Source organism: Procambarus clarkii, chromosome 91, assembly GCF_040958095.1.
Source record: "Procambarus clarkii isolate CNS0578487 chromosome 91, FALCON_Pclarkii_2.0, whole genome shotgun sequence".
In the NCBI taxonomy this organism is placed as follows: domain Eukaryota; kingdom Metazoa; phylum Arthropoda; class Malacostraca; order Decapoda; family Cambaridae; genus Procambarus; species Procambarus clarkii.
Window position 1 is genome coordinate 13,519,736 of NC_091240.1, and position 23,691 is coordinate 13,543,426.

General features: G+C 40.7%; 1 protein-coding gene across 2 annotated transcripts; it reads right to left on the reverse strand.

Moving 5' to 3' along the window:
* Positions 1-2,724: 2,724 nt before the first annotated feature.
* Positions 2,725-23,001, reverse strand: Cse1 (chromosome segregation 1). Of its 2 annotated transcripts, none has more exons than XM_045768121.2 (11): positions 22,851-23,001; positions 20,146-20,244; positions 18,948-19,099; positions 16,814-17,006; positions 15,586-15,731; positions 14,092-14,319; positions 13,036-13,173; positions 11,248-11,377; positions 9,572-9,735; positions 6,708-6,897; positions 2,725-5,215 (listed from the first exon to the last, which is right to left on the reverse strand). In XM_045768121.2, exons 2-11 carry the CDS (start codon positions 20,228-20,230, stop codon positions 3,735-3,737), a joined length of 2,907 nt encoding a protein of 968 aa, XP_045624077.1. In that variant the 5' UTR covers positions 20,231-20,244; positions 22,851-23,001; the 3' UTR covers positions 2,725-3,734. The 2 variants fall into 2 exon arrangements, with proteins under 2 accessions (XP_045624077.1, XP_045624076.1); XM_045768120.2 differs by lacking the exon at positions 22,851-23,001 and adding an exon at positions 22,542-22,815.
* Between the last annotated feature and the right edge of the window lie 690 nt (positions 23,002-23,691).

Below are 23,691 nucleotides of genomic sequence, written 5' to 3' on the forward strand. Positions count from 1 at the left end.
CACAACAGTCAGTGAGTGAGTGCGGTTCATCGCTTTTTTCTTTCTCTTTACCCATTTGCAAACTCACGTTACAGCAAGAATCTAACTGTTGTTTGGGGAACATGAAAATTTAATCACAAGGTGTCCAACTGGGTGCCCGCCCCTACCTGCTTCTTTTCTTTTCTGCATAGTTATCAAGGAAGTCACCCCGATAACCTGTCCAGTGAGCTCAACATTTCGTTTTTGGACGATGGTATTCTAGCTGGCTCCCCATACTCCCTCCTGGATGACATAAGAATAATTCAAGAGCAAGGAGCAAGTCTAGGCTTCACCCTGAACTCTTCCAAGTGCGAAATAACCTCTGCCAACCAGCATATAATAGATCGAATAAAGGTTGTTTTGCCTGATATTCATATAACCAACCCTGAGGACAGCACACTCCTAGGAGCTCCTCTTGGAGGGAACGCCATCGACGAGGTCCTCAGTAAGAAAATCAGACCCGAAAAGGATGAATGAACGGATTCAAGACATTGACGCTCATAATAGAGCGCCCGACAGCTGGGTGGACAGCGCTTCGGATTCGTAGTCCTGAGGTTCCGGGTTCGATCCCCAGTGGAAGCGGAGACGGCTCTGTTACCTGGGACAGGTAACAGCCATCAGGCTCTTAACAGAGGCTTAACATCAGGCTCTTAACAGAGCCATCAGGCTCTGTTACCAGAGCCTGATGGCTCTGTTACCTAGCAGTAAATAGGTACCTGTGAGCTAGACAGCTGCTATGGGCTGCTTCCTGGGGAGTGTAACAAAAAGGAGGCCTGGTCGAGGACCGGGCCGCGGGGATGCTAAGCCCCGAAATCGTCTCAAGATAACCTCAAGATGCACTTTACCTCATCACCAGATGCTGACCTACTTTTAGATGTTTGCTATCTTTCAATAATTTTAAATTAGAAGAGTACAACAGCCTGCTGAAATCAATGCTAGAAAAAGCCCTCAACCTCTCCCTCAGCAACTCAGTGGAAACAAGCCTCCCTTCCTGCCAGACTCGGGGGGGGGGGGGGCCTCGGCGTTCGCACAGCAACACAAATTACTGTACCAGCATTCCTGACCTCTTCAATGGCATCTGACAACCTGGTGAAGGAAAGCCTACCTGAGTAAACAAATAAACAAATCCACAAGGGCCGTGACGAGGATTTGATGCATCACGTTAGTGTGATCTCTGTGTGTGTCCTACCTGAGTACCTAGTTCAACAGGCAGGGGTACATGATCCCAGCTTTACGGTCTGCACCACCAAATGGGTCTCTCTCGCAGGACCAGCACTCCAACCACCACCACCTGAAGCTCACAAGCAATCCAGCTGGGATCATCCCATTGTTGATCAAGCAGCTGTGACATGCCTAGAAGCTGTAACATCACCACATGACACTGCCCAACTTAAAAGCTGTAGCAGCTCCCCATGCAGGTGACTTTCTCTTAGCAACCGGCAAGCATCTCACACTGCAGGCCCTCCGAATTGCTGCCACAATCCATACTGAATACAGGTGTATTTGCAGAGAGGCAGCGGCCGACAGGTATGGACGGCATGGTCTTCTCCGTCAAAGGACAGGATGATGGCATGCAAGACACGGCGAGGTTAATGACATTATTAAGAGAAGCCTTACCACAGTCGGTTGTCCAGCAGGGAGAGAGCCCCGTAACTCTGATGAGCCTATTGGTCGCCCAGACGGGATCACGGTGAACCCCCTGGAAGAATGGTAGACAGTTGGTGTGGGACTACACTTGCGTTTCAACTTTAGCCAACACTTATGTTGCCTTCAGTGCTGCTGCCTATCACTGGGAACCAGCCAAGTCACAAATACAGAGATCTTGATCACCACAACAATTATGTCTCCATTACCTCAGACACACTTGGTGACTGGGATAAAAATACTGCTAGCTTTTTTAAGGAGCTGGGTTCCAAGCTAATTAAAACAACTAGAGACCCTAGAGCCGCCAGTTTTCTCTTTCAGCGCCTTAGTGTGGCGATCAAGCGAGGAAATGCTCACTGCATCCATGGTTCCTGCACACCATCCGAGAAGCTGGAGGAACTCTACAACCCATGACAAGTAGCCTTGTACCCTGCATGTAACCCTTTTTGTGTAATGAAATTTTAAAATAAAGTGAGATGTAATTGAAAAATTAACGCTCCAAAATTCATTCTTTACATTTTTATTTTTGGTCTGACGCCTGAATGCGTTTCGTAAGCTGCTTACATTTTCAAAGCCTAGCTTACACATAACATACATCATGTGTAAATATGTAAAAAATGGTAGGCTCTGATATGTCAAGTGCGAGATTGCATTTTGCACGTGCAATTTACATCCCCCTAATGTGGCAAAAAGAAGGGAACCCAATGAAATTTTTTTTCTAGGATTAGCACCATTAGAAAACAATATAAAAGGTTGCAGGATGATTACATTCCACATTTTGTCATAGTATCCTAGCCACACACATAATAATGCATTGCTATGAATTTCATAATTGTCCACTAACCAAGTAAGGGAAGCAAATTTCGTGTGACTCTTACCAGACAGAGGGCTTTCATAAACGTAGGTCTATAAGCCTTCATTAGCCATACTCTACTGTCCCACAGTACCCGTGGTATGGAAAGTAATGTATACTCAAGTTATTAACCAAGTTCCACCACAAAATGCTCGTCAACGGGAAAATATGCACCATTTGAAATACTAGGGTAAATATAAAATAGAATATAGAAATTGATCAAAGTTTTATTCTGCCTTTTACATAGCTGGAAAACTTATACAAAAACAATTTAAGCTGCTAACCAGGAAATGGGATTTGCTGAACAATAGAAAGGTATCTAGCAAACTCCATTTAAGCATGTTTAACTGGTGTTTTTGAAGGCATATTGGCATCACATATTACAGGGTTGGGCACAATGGCAAAAAACCACAAATTTTATCAATTACTGAAGTCATCTTGCCATCTTACTTCTGACTTACTGAAGTCATCTTACTGGACTAAAAAATATTCAGCAATATAAAATTTATAACAAGTGAAGAGGGGAAGGGGGGGGGGGGGGGAGAGAGAGAAGGGACATCAGAGATGTTTTCCATCATAATTTGCTACTTGGAACAAAGCACCAAATAGGATAAACTAATTCCACATATTCCTATCTGAATTAGCCTGTTTCAGACCTGGAGTGTTTACAAGTTCACCGTCATGAAAAAAAAAAAGGATACAAAAAACTTATCAGGTATACGATAAAATAAAAATGTTTGTTATTCAATTTAATGCACTAAAGATAAATTCACAATCATTAACCAGCACCCACACAGTGGGAAATATACTGTTCATGCAAAACTAGTAAAAAAAAAAAAGAAAAAAAAAAAGAAAAAGAAAAAATATATGCATTACTTATGACTATTATTTTCAATTTAGTTTTAAATAATTTTTCCAAATCAGAAAATACTCATGACAGTGACATAGATGTAGAGGAAGAACTTAACTAATTTATATTATTTACCTAAAAGTATAACAACTTACTATTTAGATCACTCGTACAGAGGCAATTACTCAAAATGACAATGTATCTGGACAAAGTGTTTGACTAAATGAAAATTAGTTATACTATTATCACCATAAATATGAAAAAATAAATGTTCTCTATATCCTTGCATGCTCTCAAGGAACTAGCCGATATGAGAACTGCTAGAAAATGACACACTTATCACCCGGCTGTACACGATGAACACTCTGCTCATGCAAGACTGACTCCTGCTAGCTGCAGGTATTTCAGAATGTGTGCCTGTGCAGTTTGGTTCATCTGTGCCAACTGAGCTTGCAGTGTTCCAGGGTGAGCCTGAGACAGCTGAGCCAGACGCTGAGCCAAGTATATCTGTGGATTGTCAACTTGACCTTTAAGGGGATCAGAATCACTTCGCATCGCGTGCATCAACCGCGCAGAGGAACCTTGGAAGGCTGGGATATCTTCTACATCAATAAAGTGCTCCCCTGCAGGCAGTGAACTATCTTCAGGACATTCAAAAAGTTTCACTAAAGCTTCTAATAATGCACCCCAATGGATATTATAACTCCCAGTATACATTACCGGGTCTGTTATCAAATTGCTTAGTCCTACAGCACAGATCTTTTTTTCCACATCACCATTCACTTTCTGAACGTCGGGCAATATCAGGCGTTCGATAACCATACTGAACATGCTAGGTTGAAGAGAGTCAATTATCTGGATCAAGCGAGCTGCCGAATGTTGACAGGTGAATAAACTAAAGAACACAAGGAGGCATTTAACATATTTAGTAGTTTTACTCGATGTTAAGCGTCTGAACATAATAGTAAAGATCTGATTCCAATAATTTTCCAAGACTTCTTTAGGCATGTGGAGAAGCATACACTGTAGGAGATAGAAACCTTCATGATCATTGGTTTTAGAAGCATTTAGTTTGTTGAACACCCCAAGAACTGCTTCTAACTTGCCCAACTGGACAACCTTGACATGAGCCTTTTCAATGTAAGCCTGCAGTAGTCTCACCATGGGCGCCACATACCCTGGCCGCTCCCACAATACAGGCATAACTAGGAAAGGCAACAATGAAAGGTATGCTTCAGGAACTTCTGAATTTTGCCTTTCCAAGAGAAGGGATATAATTTGAAAAACATAGGGAATGAGACTATCAACCTCATTTTGTAAGATCTCTTGAAAGATTGGAAAGAGATTTCTATCAAATTCACAGACTGCACCATCCACAGTGTTACAAATTGCTTTAATAACCAATGAGAGAGTTTCAAACAAATAATGAACATAATGCGGTTTTGCTGGGTTTTTGGCAACATGTTGTAGTTTAATGACAAGTTGAGGCACAATGAGACTGGCATGTTGCATCAAATCTTCTTCAATAAGGCTTGTGACCCTCATCATTGTTTTCATTACATACTCATTTTGTTCAGATCCTTGCATTGCCATAGCCCCGAGGAGGTTAACATATAATGACCCTGCAATGGGAGAGACATCATTCTTCTGTACGACAAGTTGATTATTCACTCTAAGTATAAAGATTTTATCAATTGCAGCAGCAGCATATGTATGGACTACCGGTGACTGGGCAGTTAATAGCAGAGTAAGGTCTGGCACACAGATCTTCACTGCATCAAAGGGTAGTGCACTCCGGAAGCTGATAACATACTTGATTGCTTCAGCCTTCAGTATTGGCAGGCTATTAACTGGAAATAAAAAGGCCAATTAACACACAAGAAATTGTGTAACTACTTATTACCCAATTTTCAATAATAAGTAGGAAGAGTTGAGAAGTGCAATAAAAGGCTAAACATAGACAAATGACATTAATTAACCATCATGAACACATCACCACACTAATAAAATATTCACAATAGTACCCTAATGATTCACACACCCAAGAGTAAACCACTTCTTGAGGGCTGCCATATACAGCACAAACAAACAACATTTACTCGTGTTACAAATATTTGGCACCTAGATTTATTTTAACAGTTAATTGAAATATGGCCAAAGTGACCTTTATTCATGTTAGAACAATGATACGGTATAAATATAACCCATTTATTCCTTAAAGGCATCGGGGTGGGGGGAATAGTGGAAGGAGGCCAGGCATTTCACACCAAACAGAGGAGTTTCATTACATGCTACGATAGTTTTCTGGGAGCGCTCCTTTCGAGGCTCGCTGGTGCTGTGTCACCATGGAGAATGATGGCTATGGAAATTCACCAAAAGGACAAGAACAGCAGACAGGAACCCTTAAGTAGAGGGAAATGACAACAAGTAACCTGTCTTAAAGCCATACAAACCCTGCACGGACTAGGCACGTTCACGAAGAACAGCTGCTAGCACTGTTGGCCCGCAGACATAACCAAGTCCAAAAAGCTGCCAAGGGAATGTTTGAAAACAATCTGGGCAGAGCCACAAACTTATGGATGCTATGGGCCTGAGTGTAGGCTGCAAGTTGGCTAAACTTCATACCACTACAGATGACCCAAGATAAACAGGTCCCTGGAACAAGAAATCAGGGACACCCGTTCCACAAACAGACTGTTGCACTGCGCATTCCTAGTAATGCAGAGGTAAAGCAAATGGTCACAACCGGACAAGAAATAATGCACCCACGACCAAACAAAGCACGCAACAAACACCAAAGGAACACTGAAAACCAGGAATCTAGTCAGAACAGCCAATGTTGAATCTCGACGACCACCGGATGGACAGGATTAAAGGACCCTAGAGCCATGAGGGCGCTGCGAGAGTCAACTACAACCACAAAGAAGGATTGACAGCGAGAAAGCAGGATACAAAGAACAGACTCTCTTGTGTGTGACTCTGGAGCAGAGAATAGCATAAAGCTCCGCTGTAAAGATGCTAGTCTCCGGAGGTAAGCGACACATAAGTGCGATCAGGAAAAACAAGAGTAGCTTGTTTTGACTAGGTTAGTTTTGACAATTATGTTTTTACCAACACATGTATGTTTAAGTTCATGCCAAACCTGCATCTTTTCTCTATAAAAAATAAAACCCTAAATCTCAAGACATCTGTGGCCATCCCTTCCAATATTGCTATAGTTATAAGCACTTCATTCCCCCAGCGAGTCTTTTCTAATCCTTACTCTCCTAATTACTCTTAATAATCTCTCACCATCTGCATGTGATTTTGACATATCACATGAAGTTTTTTTTCTTAACTTACCATCTTGATTCTTAAGTTCTGGAAGAATTTGACCTTGGAAAAATTCAGTTATGTTGACCAATTCATTAATTTTTGTAGCACCATGACGTGCCGTGTGTCCCTTTGCAGAAAGTGTCGTCACCAGGTAGATAGCAGCCACCTTGTTTCTCCAACACTCGGCAGGTTTCTCAGCATAGGTGGCCAACATGGACTGCAATGGCAAAAATAGTCAATACAATAGTGAGAGAGAAAGCTGCATGAATGTGCAAGCCACAGTTCACTAAAAGCTATTTGACCCGGCTAGGATTCCAACCCATGCCATCCAGGATCGCCCCTAAACGTACACAGTACTGTGACCACCGCACCAATGATCGTCTAGACATCATTGGTGCGGTGGTCACGGTACTATGTACGTTTAGGGGTGATCCTGGACGACTTGGGTTTGAATCCTGGCTGGGTCAAATAGTCTATATACAATAGTATATATCTGCTCAATCTACTATTAACAAGTCAACTAATCATTCTTGCAGATAGACAAAGAAAAAAAGCCGGCATTGAAAGTAAATAAGCTTTTCTTTTTGGATGGACCTCAGTAGCTCCCTGTAGCAAACTGCACACAAAAATGTCACAAGTGGAGTACCACAAGGTTCAATTCTTGCACTGGTAATGTTAATTATCTAAAAACCTACTAGAATAAGTACAGAATTATATGAACATGGCTGCTGATGATGCAAAGACACCAGAAAAGATAAACTACTGTCATGCCTTTCAAGGAGACCTGGTCAAAATAAGAAAGGAGCACCACTTGGAATTTAATGTGAATACATGTCAGGTTATGGAATGTGGATTAGGAGAAAATAGACCACACAAAGCCTACAAATTATGTGAAAAAGCATTACAAAATTCTGATAAAGATCTAGCGGTGGTTTTAGATAGGAAACTATCCCAAGGACTACATAAAGAACATTGTGCGAGGAATCTTGCTACCTACCCTGAGTACCTGCCCCAGGGATCAACAGCACTGTGGCCAGGTCTCTGACCAGGCCTCCCGGTTGGTCGACTGGTCAACCAAGCTATTGGATGCGGCTGCTCACAGTCGACGTATAAATCACAACCCTGGTTGATATGCCCATGCTATGCTTTCTAATTTCAGATTTTTTTTAAATACATGGATGGTGAAATACTAAAGAAATTGCTTACGACCTTTGTAAGACCAAAGCTGGAATATGTAGCAGTTATATTGTGCCCATATTTTAAACACATGAACCAACTGGATAGGGTGCAAAAACATGCAACTGAATGGTTCCCAGAACTGAAGGACAAGAGCTATGATGAGCATTTAGAGACATTAATTAAATATGCCAAAACACAAAGATAAGAAGAAAAAGAAACGATATGATTACTACATACATAATAGTGATGGGAATCATCAAAATTGATAGGGACATATTACTGAGCCCTGGAACTTCAAGAACAAGAGGGCCTAGATTTAAACTAAACAAAGCTGCCAAAAATATACAAGAAAATTCACTTTTTACAAAAGTGGTACACAATTGGAACAAGCAAGAAGGTGGAGGCCAACGTTTCAGAGCATTATATGACGGTGCTGGCTGGGGAGACAGGACAGCACAAGCAAAGCTCTCATCCTGTAACTGCACTCATGTAATTACAGGAGTTTACATCAGCCCCAGGTGCCCGCCTACTGTAGGCCAGAACCTGCCCCCACCTCCCAGAGGCAGAGAGAGAGAGAGCAGGGGATTCTTTACAATCACCCTTACCAAAGGAAGCAGCCAGAAAGTAAGTGAAAGTAAACAATTGCAAAGTTCACAGTAAAGAGAAATGAAGCAGCAAATAACAGTGCACAATCTATCCATTAGCCTAAACCACCATAGTTACAGTTAGCTGGCCACTAGGTGGCAGCACCCCCTGGAGCTGCCAGCTCCCATATCAACAATACATAGTACGGAGCCTAGGACATCCAACCGATGCCCCTAGAAGGGTGGGGAAAGCTACTGGTCTAACCAGGAGGCAGTATTTCATTAATAAATACTGCAGACAACCAGATATAAACCTTGGAACAGTATGTTATTCACAACCTTGTGCACAAGGACACTCCTAATGCATCATTTCAGGAAAGTGAATATTAATTATTCACCTTTGCTTGAATATACATGTTCATAAAATGTGTAAATATTCAGGATTTGTGTATGCGCATGTCCCAAATACAGTGTACTTTATTACAACTCCCAATATTTAGAAAATTGCTGTAATGACAGCTGACAAAACAATGTTAAGTGATAATTCTGTTTAAGTGTAGGAAATGGTCTGCATGAACAGGGAGTTTTTAAGGAACTTCATCTTTCAGTTGGACTTCTGTGTGATTAGCTTTACATTGACACTTCTAATAATCATGATATCTCCTTTGTGCAAAAACATATGTTTAGGATACGGATACATTGAAACTGTACACAGATCCGCTCTCTTTACGTACTAAAAATGTAGTTTGCAAGTATAAATTTGATGCCAAGACAAGCTGCTAAATTCATTTTCTAGGCAGATACAAATGCAGACTTAAAATCCTGAAGCAAATGGTACTGTTCATTATATCTAGTGCAAGATAAAGATTTCTTGCCCACGTTTGTGCCACCTGCTCGGGTAATACCATATATTATAACTGTTGAGACATCCAATATGGCATAGGAAATGGATTTTTCCCATCTGAACCTTATATGGCTTTAATACAGTATTTATCTCAGTTGCTGTAGTAATACTGGTTATATCAAACATTTAGCAGCACTAATCTTCTAAAAGAGAAGACACAAAATGGCCGTTACTAGATTTCCGATTAAGTCAATAATCACTATTATACGTTCACAACTGCTCACCTGAACATACTGGCCAAAAACTTGAGTCATTCTCGCCTCAAAGTGTCTTGACAGTACTCTAACAAAGTCCACAGCTGCTCTTCGCCTAGTCTCAGAATCTGCACCTTCCAGTTCCTGTGCCACCCACTGGTCTGGGCTCTCTTCAAATAATTCCTCATCACATGCTGTAAATTAAGAATTCCAAGGTAACATACAAGAAAAGAATGCTCGAGATATAAAAGTTTAATTCCACGCCAAGGATTCATTCAATCTTTTGCCTCTGTCACAAGACAATGTCCTTAATGGATATCCTTGGAAAAGCAATTTTGTGGAGAGAAAAAATGGCTGGGAAAGGGGAGAGAAAGGCCCCCCCCCCCAATACATATTAAATGTTACATGAAAATAAGCTAACCCCACATTTTGGAAAAGGAAGGCAAAGGGTGTAACTTTGCATTAGAATGCAGAGCTCTAATATTATTTTGTATATAGACTACATACCATCATTCACATGCTACCTCTACCCTTTGGGCAATATTGCCAATTAACAGTGAACTAACAAAATTTTAGTTTAATAAAAAATATAGTTTAAAATTACTAAAATGGATGCTGGGCATACAGTACCTACCAAGATATTAACCACAAACTGATCATGTATGATTCACCACAAGCCCAGTGTCTGGACACCCTGGTGCCCCAATCCAGATAAATAGGTATATTACCCACATGAGACCAGAAGGTAGAGCAGGATGTGCAGAATATCCGTTGAAAAGCAGAGGTGCAATAGGTACTCTGGGAGAACAATCAACATCAGAAGCCCGAGACTGTTCAACACGCTTCCACTACACATAAGGGGCATAACTGGCCGACCCCCTCACAGCGTTCTCTTGAACACTTGACATACACCTCCAAAGGATATCTGATCAGCCAGGCTGTGACACAATCAGGCTGCGAGTAGCTGCATCAAACAGTCTAGTTGTCCAGTCCAGCAACCAGGAGGCGTGGTTGAGGACAGGGCTGCAGGGACACTAAGCCCATAATTTGTGGTATAAAAATGTGTAGTTTATTTTGTAAAACAGATCAAGAGGATCAGATCAACAGGATTTTAAAAAGTAATCGACTTTAAAGAAAGTCACCTTCACTATAATCCAGCATCAGGTAATTTGTATCCGTCATACACACAGGAATCACAATAGTGTGACATATCAAATGAACAAATTCACAAGGGCTATGATGAGGGTTCGAACTTATGTCCAGGATAATCCCAGACGCACCTTTGTCGACTGTGCCATGATATGATAACATGATACAAGGCATTGCAACCGGGAGTGCTACTGCTCCCATATGGATCCTGCAGTCTCTCAGACACAAACTGCAGACACCTACAACCCCTTGTCCACTTTCATAAAAGACTTAATTAGTACTCGCCACTTGCCAATTCTCAATTTAGATAAACTAGTACAATGTCAAGACACAGGCATGTTAATAACACTACAGTACTTATTAATAGGAGAATTAATTCACTAAACCAATACCAGATATTATAATTTTTAATATTAGACCAAAATCTTAAAATAACTGCACTACTGCCTAAACATTATTCCCAGCAATAACTACTCTTAAACTATACCCAATGGATACACACCATATACAATGGCCTCACTCCCAAAATGGTGATAGAATCACAATGTTGAACTTACGTCTCAAATGCATGTTGGGAAGAATGACCTTTTCACATATACCAGAGAGTACCTGCTCATTTTCAAATAGGCCCTTGCTATGATCTCGCTCTGCAACCGCACACAGGAACTGAATAGCATGACTCACCATCTGTAACATCAGCCAAGTTAATCACATGCATCACCTAAGTTACCACACTAATTTCACTCTACAAACATTAAGAGTTATAACAGTGAAGCAGATTATATCAACTCTTGTTCATGACCGAAGGAATGCCACTCGAAGGGGGGGGTGTGTAGTCCCACGTCTTGCCAGCATTAGTTAACATGACAGTGTACCATCAATTGCAGCAAGGAATTAGATACATCTCTCCTGCTTGCACAATGCTAGAAGTGTGCTACCCATGACACTAGCCAAAAGAGGCAGTAATTATCAGGAGCAAACACTTTACAAACAAGACTATACAGTACAGTGGTACCTCGGTTTAAGAGTTTAATCCATTCCTGGAGACAGCTCGTATTCCGAAAACTCTTAATCCGAAGCCAATTTCCCCATAAGAAATAATGGGAAATGAATTAATCTGTTCCTGACTACCCAAACACCTCACTTCAAACTAAACTTTATACCCAATTCATCTAAATAAACCATTTTAACACTTGTCTGTAATAAGACATCACATTGTCATTTAAAGGGTCAATGCAACGGCCTGCTGCAGCTTTATCTGGGCGAGTTTTTTCAACAAAACTTTGCAGTTCCCATACTTCAAACATTTTCTTAATGAGAAAGTGACATCCTCTGCCTCTACTCACAGCTATTTTCTTAGGTTGAACCTTACCACTGACTTTCTTGAGACCCATGGCGAGACATATAATAACTTACATGTTATATATCTCGCCCAAAAGAGGTGGGAATTCCGGGGTATTTAACCAACCAGATATCCCATCCTCTCCAGGCAATGAGACAGTGAGGGATCTCTAGCGTTTTTCATCAAGCCCTGTTATATGGGAGAACTCTGTGCCCATGCTTAATGCACAGACTTTCTTATAAACCACAAGTTTGAAGTATAAAGCTTCAGACACTCACACCCACCAGGGGACTTGAACACTGGCCATCAAGATGGCAGGTACGTACTTGTACTTTTGGGCTCTGAAGTATGGTGTAGTGGATACAAGTGTGTACCTGCCATCTTGATGGCCAGTGTTCAAGTCCCCTGGTGGGTGTGAGTATCTAAAGTTCTATACATACATATATATGTATATATATAATAGTACAGAGAACAATGAAAATGATTTTAGGCTTGTTTAATAAGCATAGGCAACTGTTAGTGGTACTTAACAGTGACTAACCTTTTTATTACCTACCTCCTAGCTTTCCCTTTTTCATTTTAAATATATACTTTACAATTACAATATTATTATAATATTAAAATTGTGTGAGTGTGTGAAAGAATAAACACAAGAATCGTGCAGAGACTGACAAGTGTCAAGGTAAACAACCCAACTGGTTTGCTGCCAACAGTAACTTGTGAAATTGTCTTACTCTATTAGAATTTTGGGAATAAACTGGATTAACTTTTTATGAGGGAAGGGGGGGATGATGGTACTGCTGACCGAGGCAGTGTGGGTCACAGCATGGCAATGGGTTATGTGGACAGTTTTTATCGACACGTAGTGCACCGAGACGAGAATGGGGATTTGGGAGGCTGTTCAGATGTACAGTACAACTGTATGGATAGTGGTGACTCCCTGTAGTGTACTGAAATTTTGCTTGCTACTGCCATTAACTAATTTATATTCTGAAAATCTTACCTGATCAAACTTAACAGCCAGAGTAGTGGTTGATAAAAGGTTCCAAACAGCAGTTACAAACTTTTCTATAAATGGTTCAAATTCCTCTCTGTACTTTGCAGCATATAAAGTTATGTCTTCACAAACTTGACTTTTTACCTGTTAAAAAAAAGAAAAGTTAAAAAGTATGTCGACTACAAACAATTCAAATCAAAAGGCATTTGGAAAGATACCCAAAACATTTTCCAAGTGTCTGAACACTATATGTTAACCTATTCTCCAAACATGGTAAGTGCTTATAGCTACTGTGAATGCAATGTACAAAATATGGATTAATGTATAGACAAAACTTTCACAATTTGTACTATTTATAACTAAAGGACCATATCAAAATGTGAAATGGTGAGTATAAACTTAATTTTACCTATAAATACCTAAATATGCATTTATAGGCCTTACATTAAACCTTAGGCCTAATTTAGTACACACTAATTAGGCCTAGCCCTTCCAATACATGTCAATAAGGGAAGGTTGTGACATCTCGCCCCACTGCACAAGTCAATGTGGGATAATTTAATGTACCATTCAAGATTTAAATTATTAATTTATTACTATTATTAATAGAGAAATGAGATTTAAGCTTTATGTACAACAATGTATGTAGAATTCTGATTAAATAACTAATATAATCTGTGGAAATAGGTCAGGCTGATAAATAGAATATCCTACTCGCCAAAATGAAAACCGAACCCTTCAGCACAAGTTATAATACAATACATATATCTAATAGCTCCAATCATTTTTAGCTCAATATTTTCCACCAAAAAAAAATTATTCTACCAACAAGTGTCACACTCTGGTCCACAGCAAGTGTCTCAGGCGAGCAGGATAACCAGTCAACAAGAACCAATACATTATATTTTCTTCAATGTTTGTAAGGTTATAACCAGTACAGTCCTAGAGCTAAAGACCAGTATGGTGCACATCACAACTCGTAACATCCATCAAGACATTGTACAAAATTTCATGATAAACTCGGCAGGTAGACACTCTTTACTGAATACAAAATATTCTCACCTGTTCCAAAACTCCAACTTCATCATCTTGAGAAACTAGCAGGGGACTTGTAAAATTAAGTAACGTAAGAAAATGTTCCATCCAAACTGCCATATTATCCTCAAAGAACTCGGGAAGATCCTGGGAATTGAGGGCCAGAAACAGCTTTCCAACTGACACCAGGGACGATAAGATTACCTTTAGGGCTGTGGCATTGGTCAGATTATCACCAGCAAACTTCATCAGTTCCTGTTAAAACAAGAACTTTTAATTAGCAACATCCTAATTTGTACAAAAAGAACTTTTTTTTTAATATTTAGAGGGTCTGAAAAGAATAAGTGGCTAGTCACGTTGTTGGTTTCAAGTCATTAATGTCAATTAAAAACGTTACTGTATTAGGCGGAGTACGAAGAGACGTGCTTGCATGAGCAACTTCTTTGTCTTGTCTAAGAACAGTTGTATCTGGTGTCCAAGGATTTCCCAGTGTTCCAAGGTGTTCGGTGTTAACCATGTCGACTTTTGTCCTGTCAGCGAGTTGGAATCGAAAAGGCAGAGGGGGGGGGGGGGGGGGACCGAGTAGCGGTAAAAGTGGGAGCAACAGAGCCGGTGGCTGAGCGGACAGAACATTGGACGCGTGATCCTGTGGTCCCGGGTTCGATCCCGGGCGCCGGCGAGAAACAATGGGCAGAGTTTCCTTCACCGTGATGCCCCTGTTACCTAGCAGTAAATAGGTACCTGGGAGTTAGTCAGCTGTCACGGGCTGCTTCCTGGGGGGCGGAGGCCTGGTCGAGGACTGGGCCGTGGGGACACTAAAGCCCCAAAATCATCAAGATAACATGGTATTGGGAAGAGGAAGGATGGAGGAAAAGGGGGGGGGGGGTGTAGGGTGAACAATAGAAACCCATTGCACCATTATCAACCAACCCTTACCCATCATTCAAGTTGTCCTTCACTATTCTGAAGACCACCGGTAATCAACCACTAAACTGACTTAAAACACATTTCACCCTTATGTCTGTTGTGTAGAGCAAATGCAATCACAAATTACCTCTATTCTTTCAAACTTCATTTTATGCTCAAGTGCTTTGACCTGCAACACAAGAAGCCATTTATTGGCCAATGGCATTCTTCCTTCAATAACAGGCACAATCCTTCCTTACTAATTATTTCATTTCAAACTCTTATGCCATATAATAGTGGACTGGGGTTAGGCTTTTCAGATTTCTCTTGTATACAAAGAAATCACTTCATTATTCATTATTTTTTAGGCACACACACAATTGCATTAATAATACTGATGGCATTACAAAATATAATGTTTGTTAGTGATATCTTTTGGATAATCTGCCTGCCTTTCCAACGCCTCATTCCTAAATTACTAACCAATATTAATAGATATACCTGTAATAGGAAAATTGATAAAATTAGAAATGTCAGGTGCTTATAACCAAGGAATAAATTCTCTTAAAAACCAAAATACCCAGGTTGTTTAAGTTGCCTTACACAAGAACTTACCACAAGGAGGTTCGTTAATGGCTGGGCAAAGTTCTCCAAGACGAATTTTATTTCTCGCCAAAGATCATCCGATTTGTGCTCAAATTCATACCGCCTCATTACAGAATAAGACGTTTGAAGGACTCCATTGATGATGTTAAAGTCGCCTGTTTAAGAAGAGAAATTTGCCCATTAGTCACTAGTATGAATAATTTCAGTACAGGGTACTTACTATAGAGTTTCTTGTATAAAAGATCTGCTACTCTATTAAAATATGGTCACTAATATACAGTATTTTTAAATTCAAAGTCTGTAATTTTCAAGATGTATTGGGCCTTCAAGTGTATTCTTACTCCATTAAAAAGTAAGATTACATTAAAAGGTTTGATTACCACTGAACATAAGCTTACACTTTACATTGTCCATGCTTTAAGTCAAATAATGCAAATGTCTATCAATCTGCTCTAATGCTATATGTGCAAGAGATTTATTATTAAAAAAAAAAAAAAAAAAAAAAAAAAAAAAAAAAAAAAAAAAAAAAAAAAAAAAAACACTGATTACCTTTTAAATAATTTAACACTTTCGCACTCGCTAGATGCCTCGAGGCATCAACAATTTATTATTTGAATATTCGCTCAAGACACATTTTGGGGTCCACAATTAAAATATTTGCTAAAAATCTGTTTTTTTATTCGATTGTTTTGGGACTGGTTTCAAAATTAGCACCAACGTCTTCCAATTTTCAGAGATGGGCCATGTCGCACCGACCCAGTGCGTCCCACGAGGTAGGCCCATTGTTATCGTCCCACGCTGTGGGTGGGCCAATGGGTCTTCGCTCACAGGTACAGCATGGGATGCATTCAACTTGGCTGCGGGTGGGGCGCACTGCAGTTTAAGACATTATATGCATCCCGTAGGGAATTCTATTGCGAATACATTAATACCACCATTCTAGAGTAAATGCAAGTCGGCCCTTTTAACTATGGGCATTTAATTTCTCAATAGCTGAACAAAATTACGGTATGCTGCAACTAATCAATTAGGTGGTACAGAAATGGATTAATAAAAGGAAACTTTTAAAAAGTTTTGGATTTTCTATAAGAAGTCAACCCTTTAAGATGATTTTTTCAAGGACTGCATCAAGACTACGATGACCATCGTTATGGACTACAGTACTTTCAGGACAGGTTCAAGTTGCATAGCTTACGAAACATTCACAAAACTGCTTAGAATTTTTTCTGTAACTTACCCGATTTGAACTTTTCAGCCATGTAAGGGATTAAATCTTGCCATTGATGGGGAAAATCTGACTTTCCAATGATGGAAATAGCTTCAGAAAGCTGCCGCTGAACTCCTTCTGACGACCTTAACATCAGGTCGACAATTTCTCGCTTGATAACAGTCCTATCATTGGTACTAATCCTATTCGTTCCATCTTCATCCTGAAACAAATTACAACACAGTATTTATACATTCACAAGCAATTGGTTCTAGGATAAAACTTGTACCATTGACACGCTCAGTTTTGTGTATTTCCAGCAGCCCACTTTTTGTTCAAGTGATGAAGACCAATAGAAGGCACATTACAACGGATAAACCCGATTTGTAGTATGAATTTTGTTTTCATAAATTCTTGCACGAGACACTACAAGTGCAGTTACCAACATCAACTTTGTTATGTGACAATTGTGCTGTTGTAACATGTCATTAAAATGCCAATTGTATATCTATTTCAACTTTGTTGATAAACATAATAAATCCAGTGGATGAATTTATTATACTGTTACGAACCCGATTCCATCGTCTGAGCACGGAGCAGCGACGTCAACGCCATCTGTGAGTCCGCTCCGGAAACCCCCACAACATGGATGACGCCATCTAGTGGTAACAGGATTATACCAGCAAAAGGCACTAGATTCCTGTACTAGTCAGCTTGAGAGGTAGCTGGTGCTGACCTCTGGTGAGGTGGTGCTTAGAAAATCAGCACCATCTATTGAAGGAGGAGTTGTATGTCTATGTCAGAGTACGTAAGTGATGTTTCCTAGTGTCCCAGTTTACTGATGACGTGTCTGTATCCACAGAGTCGACGTAGGGCTGCTGTGGTACGAGGATAGTCAGTCTACCCAGGGCAGCCAATATGTCTACTCCATTCTGCTTTACGGAAGCATTGAGCTGCCGCCGGAGTAGAACTGAAGTGTTCTACTGTGTGCCTGTGAAGTGGCAGTGGCGGAATTCGGCGTACCCGGGACCAGCTAACGGAAGAGACGACCGACAGTTAAGGTGCTGCTGAGGAGTGTAACCAGCGAGTTGCAAGAAGCTCCTGGAGCTTCTTGGCTGGAGAGCGATTGTGGGCGTGCACGGAGAGCACCTAGTGAGACTGTTTTGGCTGGCCCATGGCCAGGGTAGACTTTGCGTTTCTCAGTACTAGTTGAGGACAGTACTGTGTTGAGGAAACACTATCTGACAAGACTGCATCGAATAGCACTTAGTGTCCTATGAGAGAGACACTTGTGTACATATTAAGTGTAGTAATACTTTTAGGATTATATACGAGGTGATGGGAAAGTGATTATATATGAATATATTGATAATGAAGTGTAGTATTCAATGCACCTTCCCCAGTGTGTTTTACTTGCATTACCGAGCTCACTCCTTGAAAGCCACTACTAACTTGGGGTTGGATACCAGAACTTTAGTACCACCAGAAAAGAACCCGGTTGCGACCCATTGTGGCCGTAACACATACAGAAATTAAGTGGAGCAACTATGAGCAAGGGAATATGGGTGGATGTTAGTGGCAACTCCTTCCATTGCATGCCAGTGACCCTGTGAAACAAATGTTATGATTCTCACGTTAGTGTTAGGCATGCTATTTTTATAATGTTATTTAGGATGGGCTAACATTAACAGCCAGAGAGAGAAACCACAATAGTGTCAGTCAGGGCTGGCTCATGCCACTGACACACACATGCCTCAACTATTTTATTGATAAAGTACACAAACTCTTGCAGTAATTTACAGCTTTCCACCATATTTGAATTATGGCATTAATAAATTTTTTACCCTTGATATTACTGTATATAGGCTTATTTGATATAATTTACTTTTTGTTAAGGTGGTACAAGACTTCCCTCAAGAGGCATGGACCTCATATTTATCAGATTTACAGAGGAGAAAGAAGCATTATCTGTCTGGATAATCCAAACAGTGGGAATCTGAATAACGGGTTCTACGGTAATATAACCAAAAATTTGAAAGCCGAACACTGTACTTCTCACTTGTACACTTAAGAGTTGTCATGTATATAACATTAACATCACAAACCTACAACAATTACAATTGTAATTGACAATTACAAATAAAATAACAAAGATGTCACTTACCACTATCCAATTTCTCTTCACCAAATTTTTCAAGTTGATTGCTGCAGCAACTTTGATATTTTTGGGGACTTGTGTTTCATCACGGGTTAGCAATGTCAGAAGCAGTACAGGATAATTCTCATGGCTCTCAACTTGGTTCAAGAACTGCTCCGCTGCAAAAAATCATACCATGTGAGTACATGTGATTGCTTCCCTAAGGCAACATCAACTAACCACTGGTTAAGAGATGGTTGAAATCTGGCAGTCAGTAAAGGCCTCCATTGCAACACGATGTATTGGATAACTTTTCATAGCATTAATGAAGAATGAATCTACAACAAAATCAAAAGTACTCTACAATAACACAAGCTACTCAAGTCGGGTTCTGGACTGTCCGTATAACCGACAGCCGAGGCCAGTCAGGACAACGTGGGGAGAATAGCTTTAGAGGGCTTCATTTTGGTGTCCATGCAGCCTGTTAGCAACATTCACGGAGTGACAGCATGCTGTTCTTCAGCAAGCTAAGATGATAGGGCACTGACAATATCATTCAATGCCAGTAGTTAAGAGCATGGTTAGATAGCCTTTCTAATGCCATCTAGAAAAGCTTTCGAGTTTATGGAAATGCAGGGTTAGTCAACATTATAGGCAGGATTGTGCATTCTCTGGTCTCTAGCACTAGGCTGAGAATGCTGAGAGCGCTGTCCACTCCGCCTGACAGCTGAGTGGACAGCGCTTCGGATTCGTAGTGCCGAGGTTCCAGGTTCGATCCCAGGGAGAGACGGAGACAAATGGGCAAAATGTTTGTCACCCTGATGCCCCCTATTATCTAACAGTAAATAGGTACCTAGGAGTTAGACAGCTGCTACGGGCTGCTTCCTGGGGGGTAGGGGGGGTTAACAAAAAGGAGGCCTGGTCGAGGACCGGGCCACGGGGACGCTAAGCCCCGAAATCATCTCAAGATGACCTCAAGATAGTACCAGTATGATCTGGCAGGAACAGAAGTGTCCCCCCCCCCATGCTGTACCAGTATGCCAGAGCCTAACCAGACATCGGTAGAATTTTGCATTGGGGAGCAACCGAGTGGTATAACTTAAAAGGAAAAATATTTATACTGGCATATTAAAACTACTGAATTAAAAAGCTAAATCAATTACAAATGAATACTCCATTACTGTATAAGCAATAAATTAATCACCACAGAATATTTACAAATTACCTGAGCGACGTTGAGTGACATCGAGAGAGAATGTGTGAGTCAACACCTCCACCAGCCTCCCAAGGTTCTCTTCTGTCACCTCCATGCTGGACTGCTTCCCTGTTCATATACAAATTAACTACAAAATGAATTTATCCAATTTATTCCCATTGTTTCGCGTTCTGTCTTGTGTTGATACTTTTAATACCCTATTAATATCCCTGTGTTATGGCCATTAACAAAAAACTTATTGATAGTCTGCTCAACATTTAATGTAATGGAAGAAAAATAAACAGCAAGATTAAACTTTTAAAACAGTGATGCTTCCTAAAAAAACATTGTCATGATTGCAGTACAATACCACAAAGGGTAGGCAGCAAATTCTTTTGGGTCACATTCTCCACGGAAGTGTTCATGTGACCAGATGACTTCCTGCCTGCCACATCTTCCACACCCACCACTTCCCACTCATTCTTTGCCAAGATAATATTCAAATTGCTTTATTAAATGTAATTACTTTCCATAACCAAAATATTCAGTGTTCCCCCTTCCCCCCCCCCTGCCCAAAGGTTAAGTTGTAAAACAAAATCTAATCTACTTCTCTGAAACTTAATTTAGGTATCAGGGATACAAGATGTTCATGTTTAATAAACTATTTCACATAAAAACCACCAGATATGAACTGCATGTCCCCCCCCCCCCTCATCCTCTTAGGATTGTGTCCAAACAGAGCTAGACTAGTATTCGTGGACTTTTTTTTTTCAAACTACAGTACATAATATACATGGTCATGAATTTATAGTAATACCAGGAAACTCGAACTATACAGGACAAACTTTTTTTCCTATACTTCCTATTTCCTAAACTGTATATACAAACTATAGTAGGGTATAATTTGCAGACACTATGATTTTCATGAAATTAGACAATTACTGTATACAGAACACATCAAACCTCCAATCTGATGTAAATAAAGTCAATGGGTCACATAATATGATGTTTGACGAACACAAGTTCCAGCTACTGCACCATGGAAAGAATGAAAATATAAAATTAGAAACCACACATAAAATGCAGTCAAATTATACTATGGAACAAAAAAAAAACCAATGTAAAGGATCTGGGAGTAATCATGTCAGAAAACTTTTATAAGAACAAAGTAGCTGTCATAACATTCAAGAAACATGACAGGTTGGATAACAAGGTACCTTCCAAACAAGGGATGCCATACCAATGATGATACTTTTCAAGACACTAGTGCTCTCCAGGGTAGAATATTGTTGAAGCAACAGTCCATCAAAATTGGAGAAATTGCCAACCTGGAGAATGCGCAAAGATACTTTACTCCTAGAATCCACTTCATAAAACATCAAATTATTGGAACCTGTTCAAAACTTTTAAACCTATATTCTCTAGAGCACAGGCAAGTGTTACACCGTAATTTACACCTGGAAAATATTAAGAGGGACTTGGTTCCAAATCTGCACATGGAAATATCACACAAGATCAGGAGGCATGGCAGAATACCTCCGTTGAAAAAGGAGAGGTACAATATGGCTCTATCAACATCACTGGCCCAAGACTGTTCAACACTCTCCCTGCTTCACATAAGGGCATAACTGGCCAACCTCTCACAGTGTACGAAAGAACTCGACAAACGCTTCCAAAGGATACCCGATCAACTAGACCGATTCATGTCAGGCTGCGAGCAGCCCTTTCAAAGAGCCTCGTTGACCAGACCACCAACCAGGAGGCCTGGTCAGAGACCGGGCCACGGGGACATTGATCCTCAGAACCACCACAAGGTAAGGGAACTATCAGGAGAATCCACAAAGCCCATTATGACTAGGGCACTGGGAAGGGGTCAGGATAAGGATTTATGGGATGGGAGGAAGGAATAGTGGCCAAGCAAAAGCACAAGGCTGTGATGGGTGGGAGAGGACAAGTAGGTATACCTGCTTGTGAACCTTCTAATATAACATGGCACTTTTAGCCCTAATACCAAGGTAGATGTATATACAGTAAACTACTGTATACTGCACCACACCGACAACTATTGCACGCCCGGGCAAGGATACCTCCACTTCCACCAATGAACACATTTTATTTTTAACAAAATGAATATTTAGAATGAAAGAACAGGACAGGCATCTAGTGCCATGGTTTACTGCCCTGGCATCCACATACTCGACCAATTTATAAGCACTGAACAATTTACACTACTGAACATACTTTTCAATAGCTATATTACAATGCCAACACTCCTACCCAAAATTAGGGACCCAAACCTGGCCACAGCACAACGTGACGAGACGTAGGTGATATTACAGGAGGTTAGACAGCGTGAGGTGTACCAGGGGGGTGAGTGGGGGTACCAGGGTGAGTGGGGGGTACCAGGGCTGGTGAACGGTACGTACCGTGTGCTGCTACCGCAGTAGTACCCGCCTGTAGCTCCAGGTGTGGGCTGGGGCACCCGGCCACACCCTCACCACTCAGCCAAGACATCAAGCTCATGGCTTAGTTAATGGGGAAAAAAAAGCCAGCTCAGGAAGCGAGAAATAATAATGTTGTTGTTGATGATGGACTAAGACAGGAGAGCAGAGGTGTGTATATGTGGCGTCCTCCAGGACGTCTAGCTACACCACTGACTGTCGAGGCTATACACCTGGCTTGCTGACGCCACACTGGGGGTCATGTGAGAGGTAATATGAAGGGAAGGGACTTACGTGTTTACAGGGCGGCGAGTCGAGCCTTGTTTACTGCGACACGAGCTGACTCAACCACCCGGTTTGAACCCCGTCACTTGCCGCCCTCAACTGTCACCCCATTGGTGCTCCTCCCCGGCCCTCAGCTCTCCTTACACCTCTATCTCAACCCCCCGCTACCGTCACTCACCACTCTCGCCCTCACAATGTCACATCCTTTACACCAAGCATCAAATTTGTCACTACAATATTATAAGCTGTAGAGAACAATGTTATAAAAGAGTGCAGAAGATCCACCAATCACAGACAATCTTTACTCGCCAAAGATTTTGCCGCCAGATTTAAAAACGGTTTTCGTATGTTTACTGAATTACTTATTTCTTTAATTTCGTTGTATTTATTTATTTATACAAGAGTTCTTACATTTTTGTAAAGCCACTAGCACGCATAGCGTGCATAGCATAGCGTTTCGGGCATGTCCTTAATCATTTTTTAATATTTATTATAAATATGGAAAATAAAGCCACCATAGATATGGTGGAAAGTTCCTCTTTACATTCTTTAAGCACCCTGGCAAACACTTCATCCGGCCTTGGGGATTTGTTTGGTTTCAGTTTTACTATTTGTTTAATTACATCCTCCCTGGTACCTGTCCTCGTCCCCACCCATATAGACTTGTTAGGCTGAAGGCATATTTTTAAGTTCCTCTTTAGTAAATACAGATTTAAAAAAAATATTAAAAATACTACTCATCTCCTCGCCATTATCCGTTATTTGACCTGATTGGTAAGATCCCAATTCAGGTCTCCAAAATTTCTTGTTGGTGCCTAATGCAAATGCTTGTACCAAATCACCATATAGG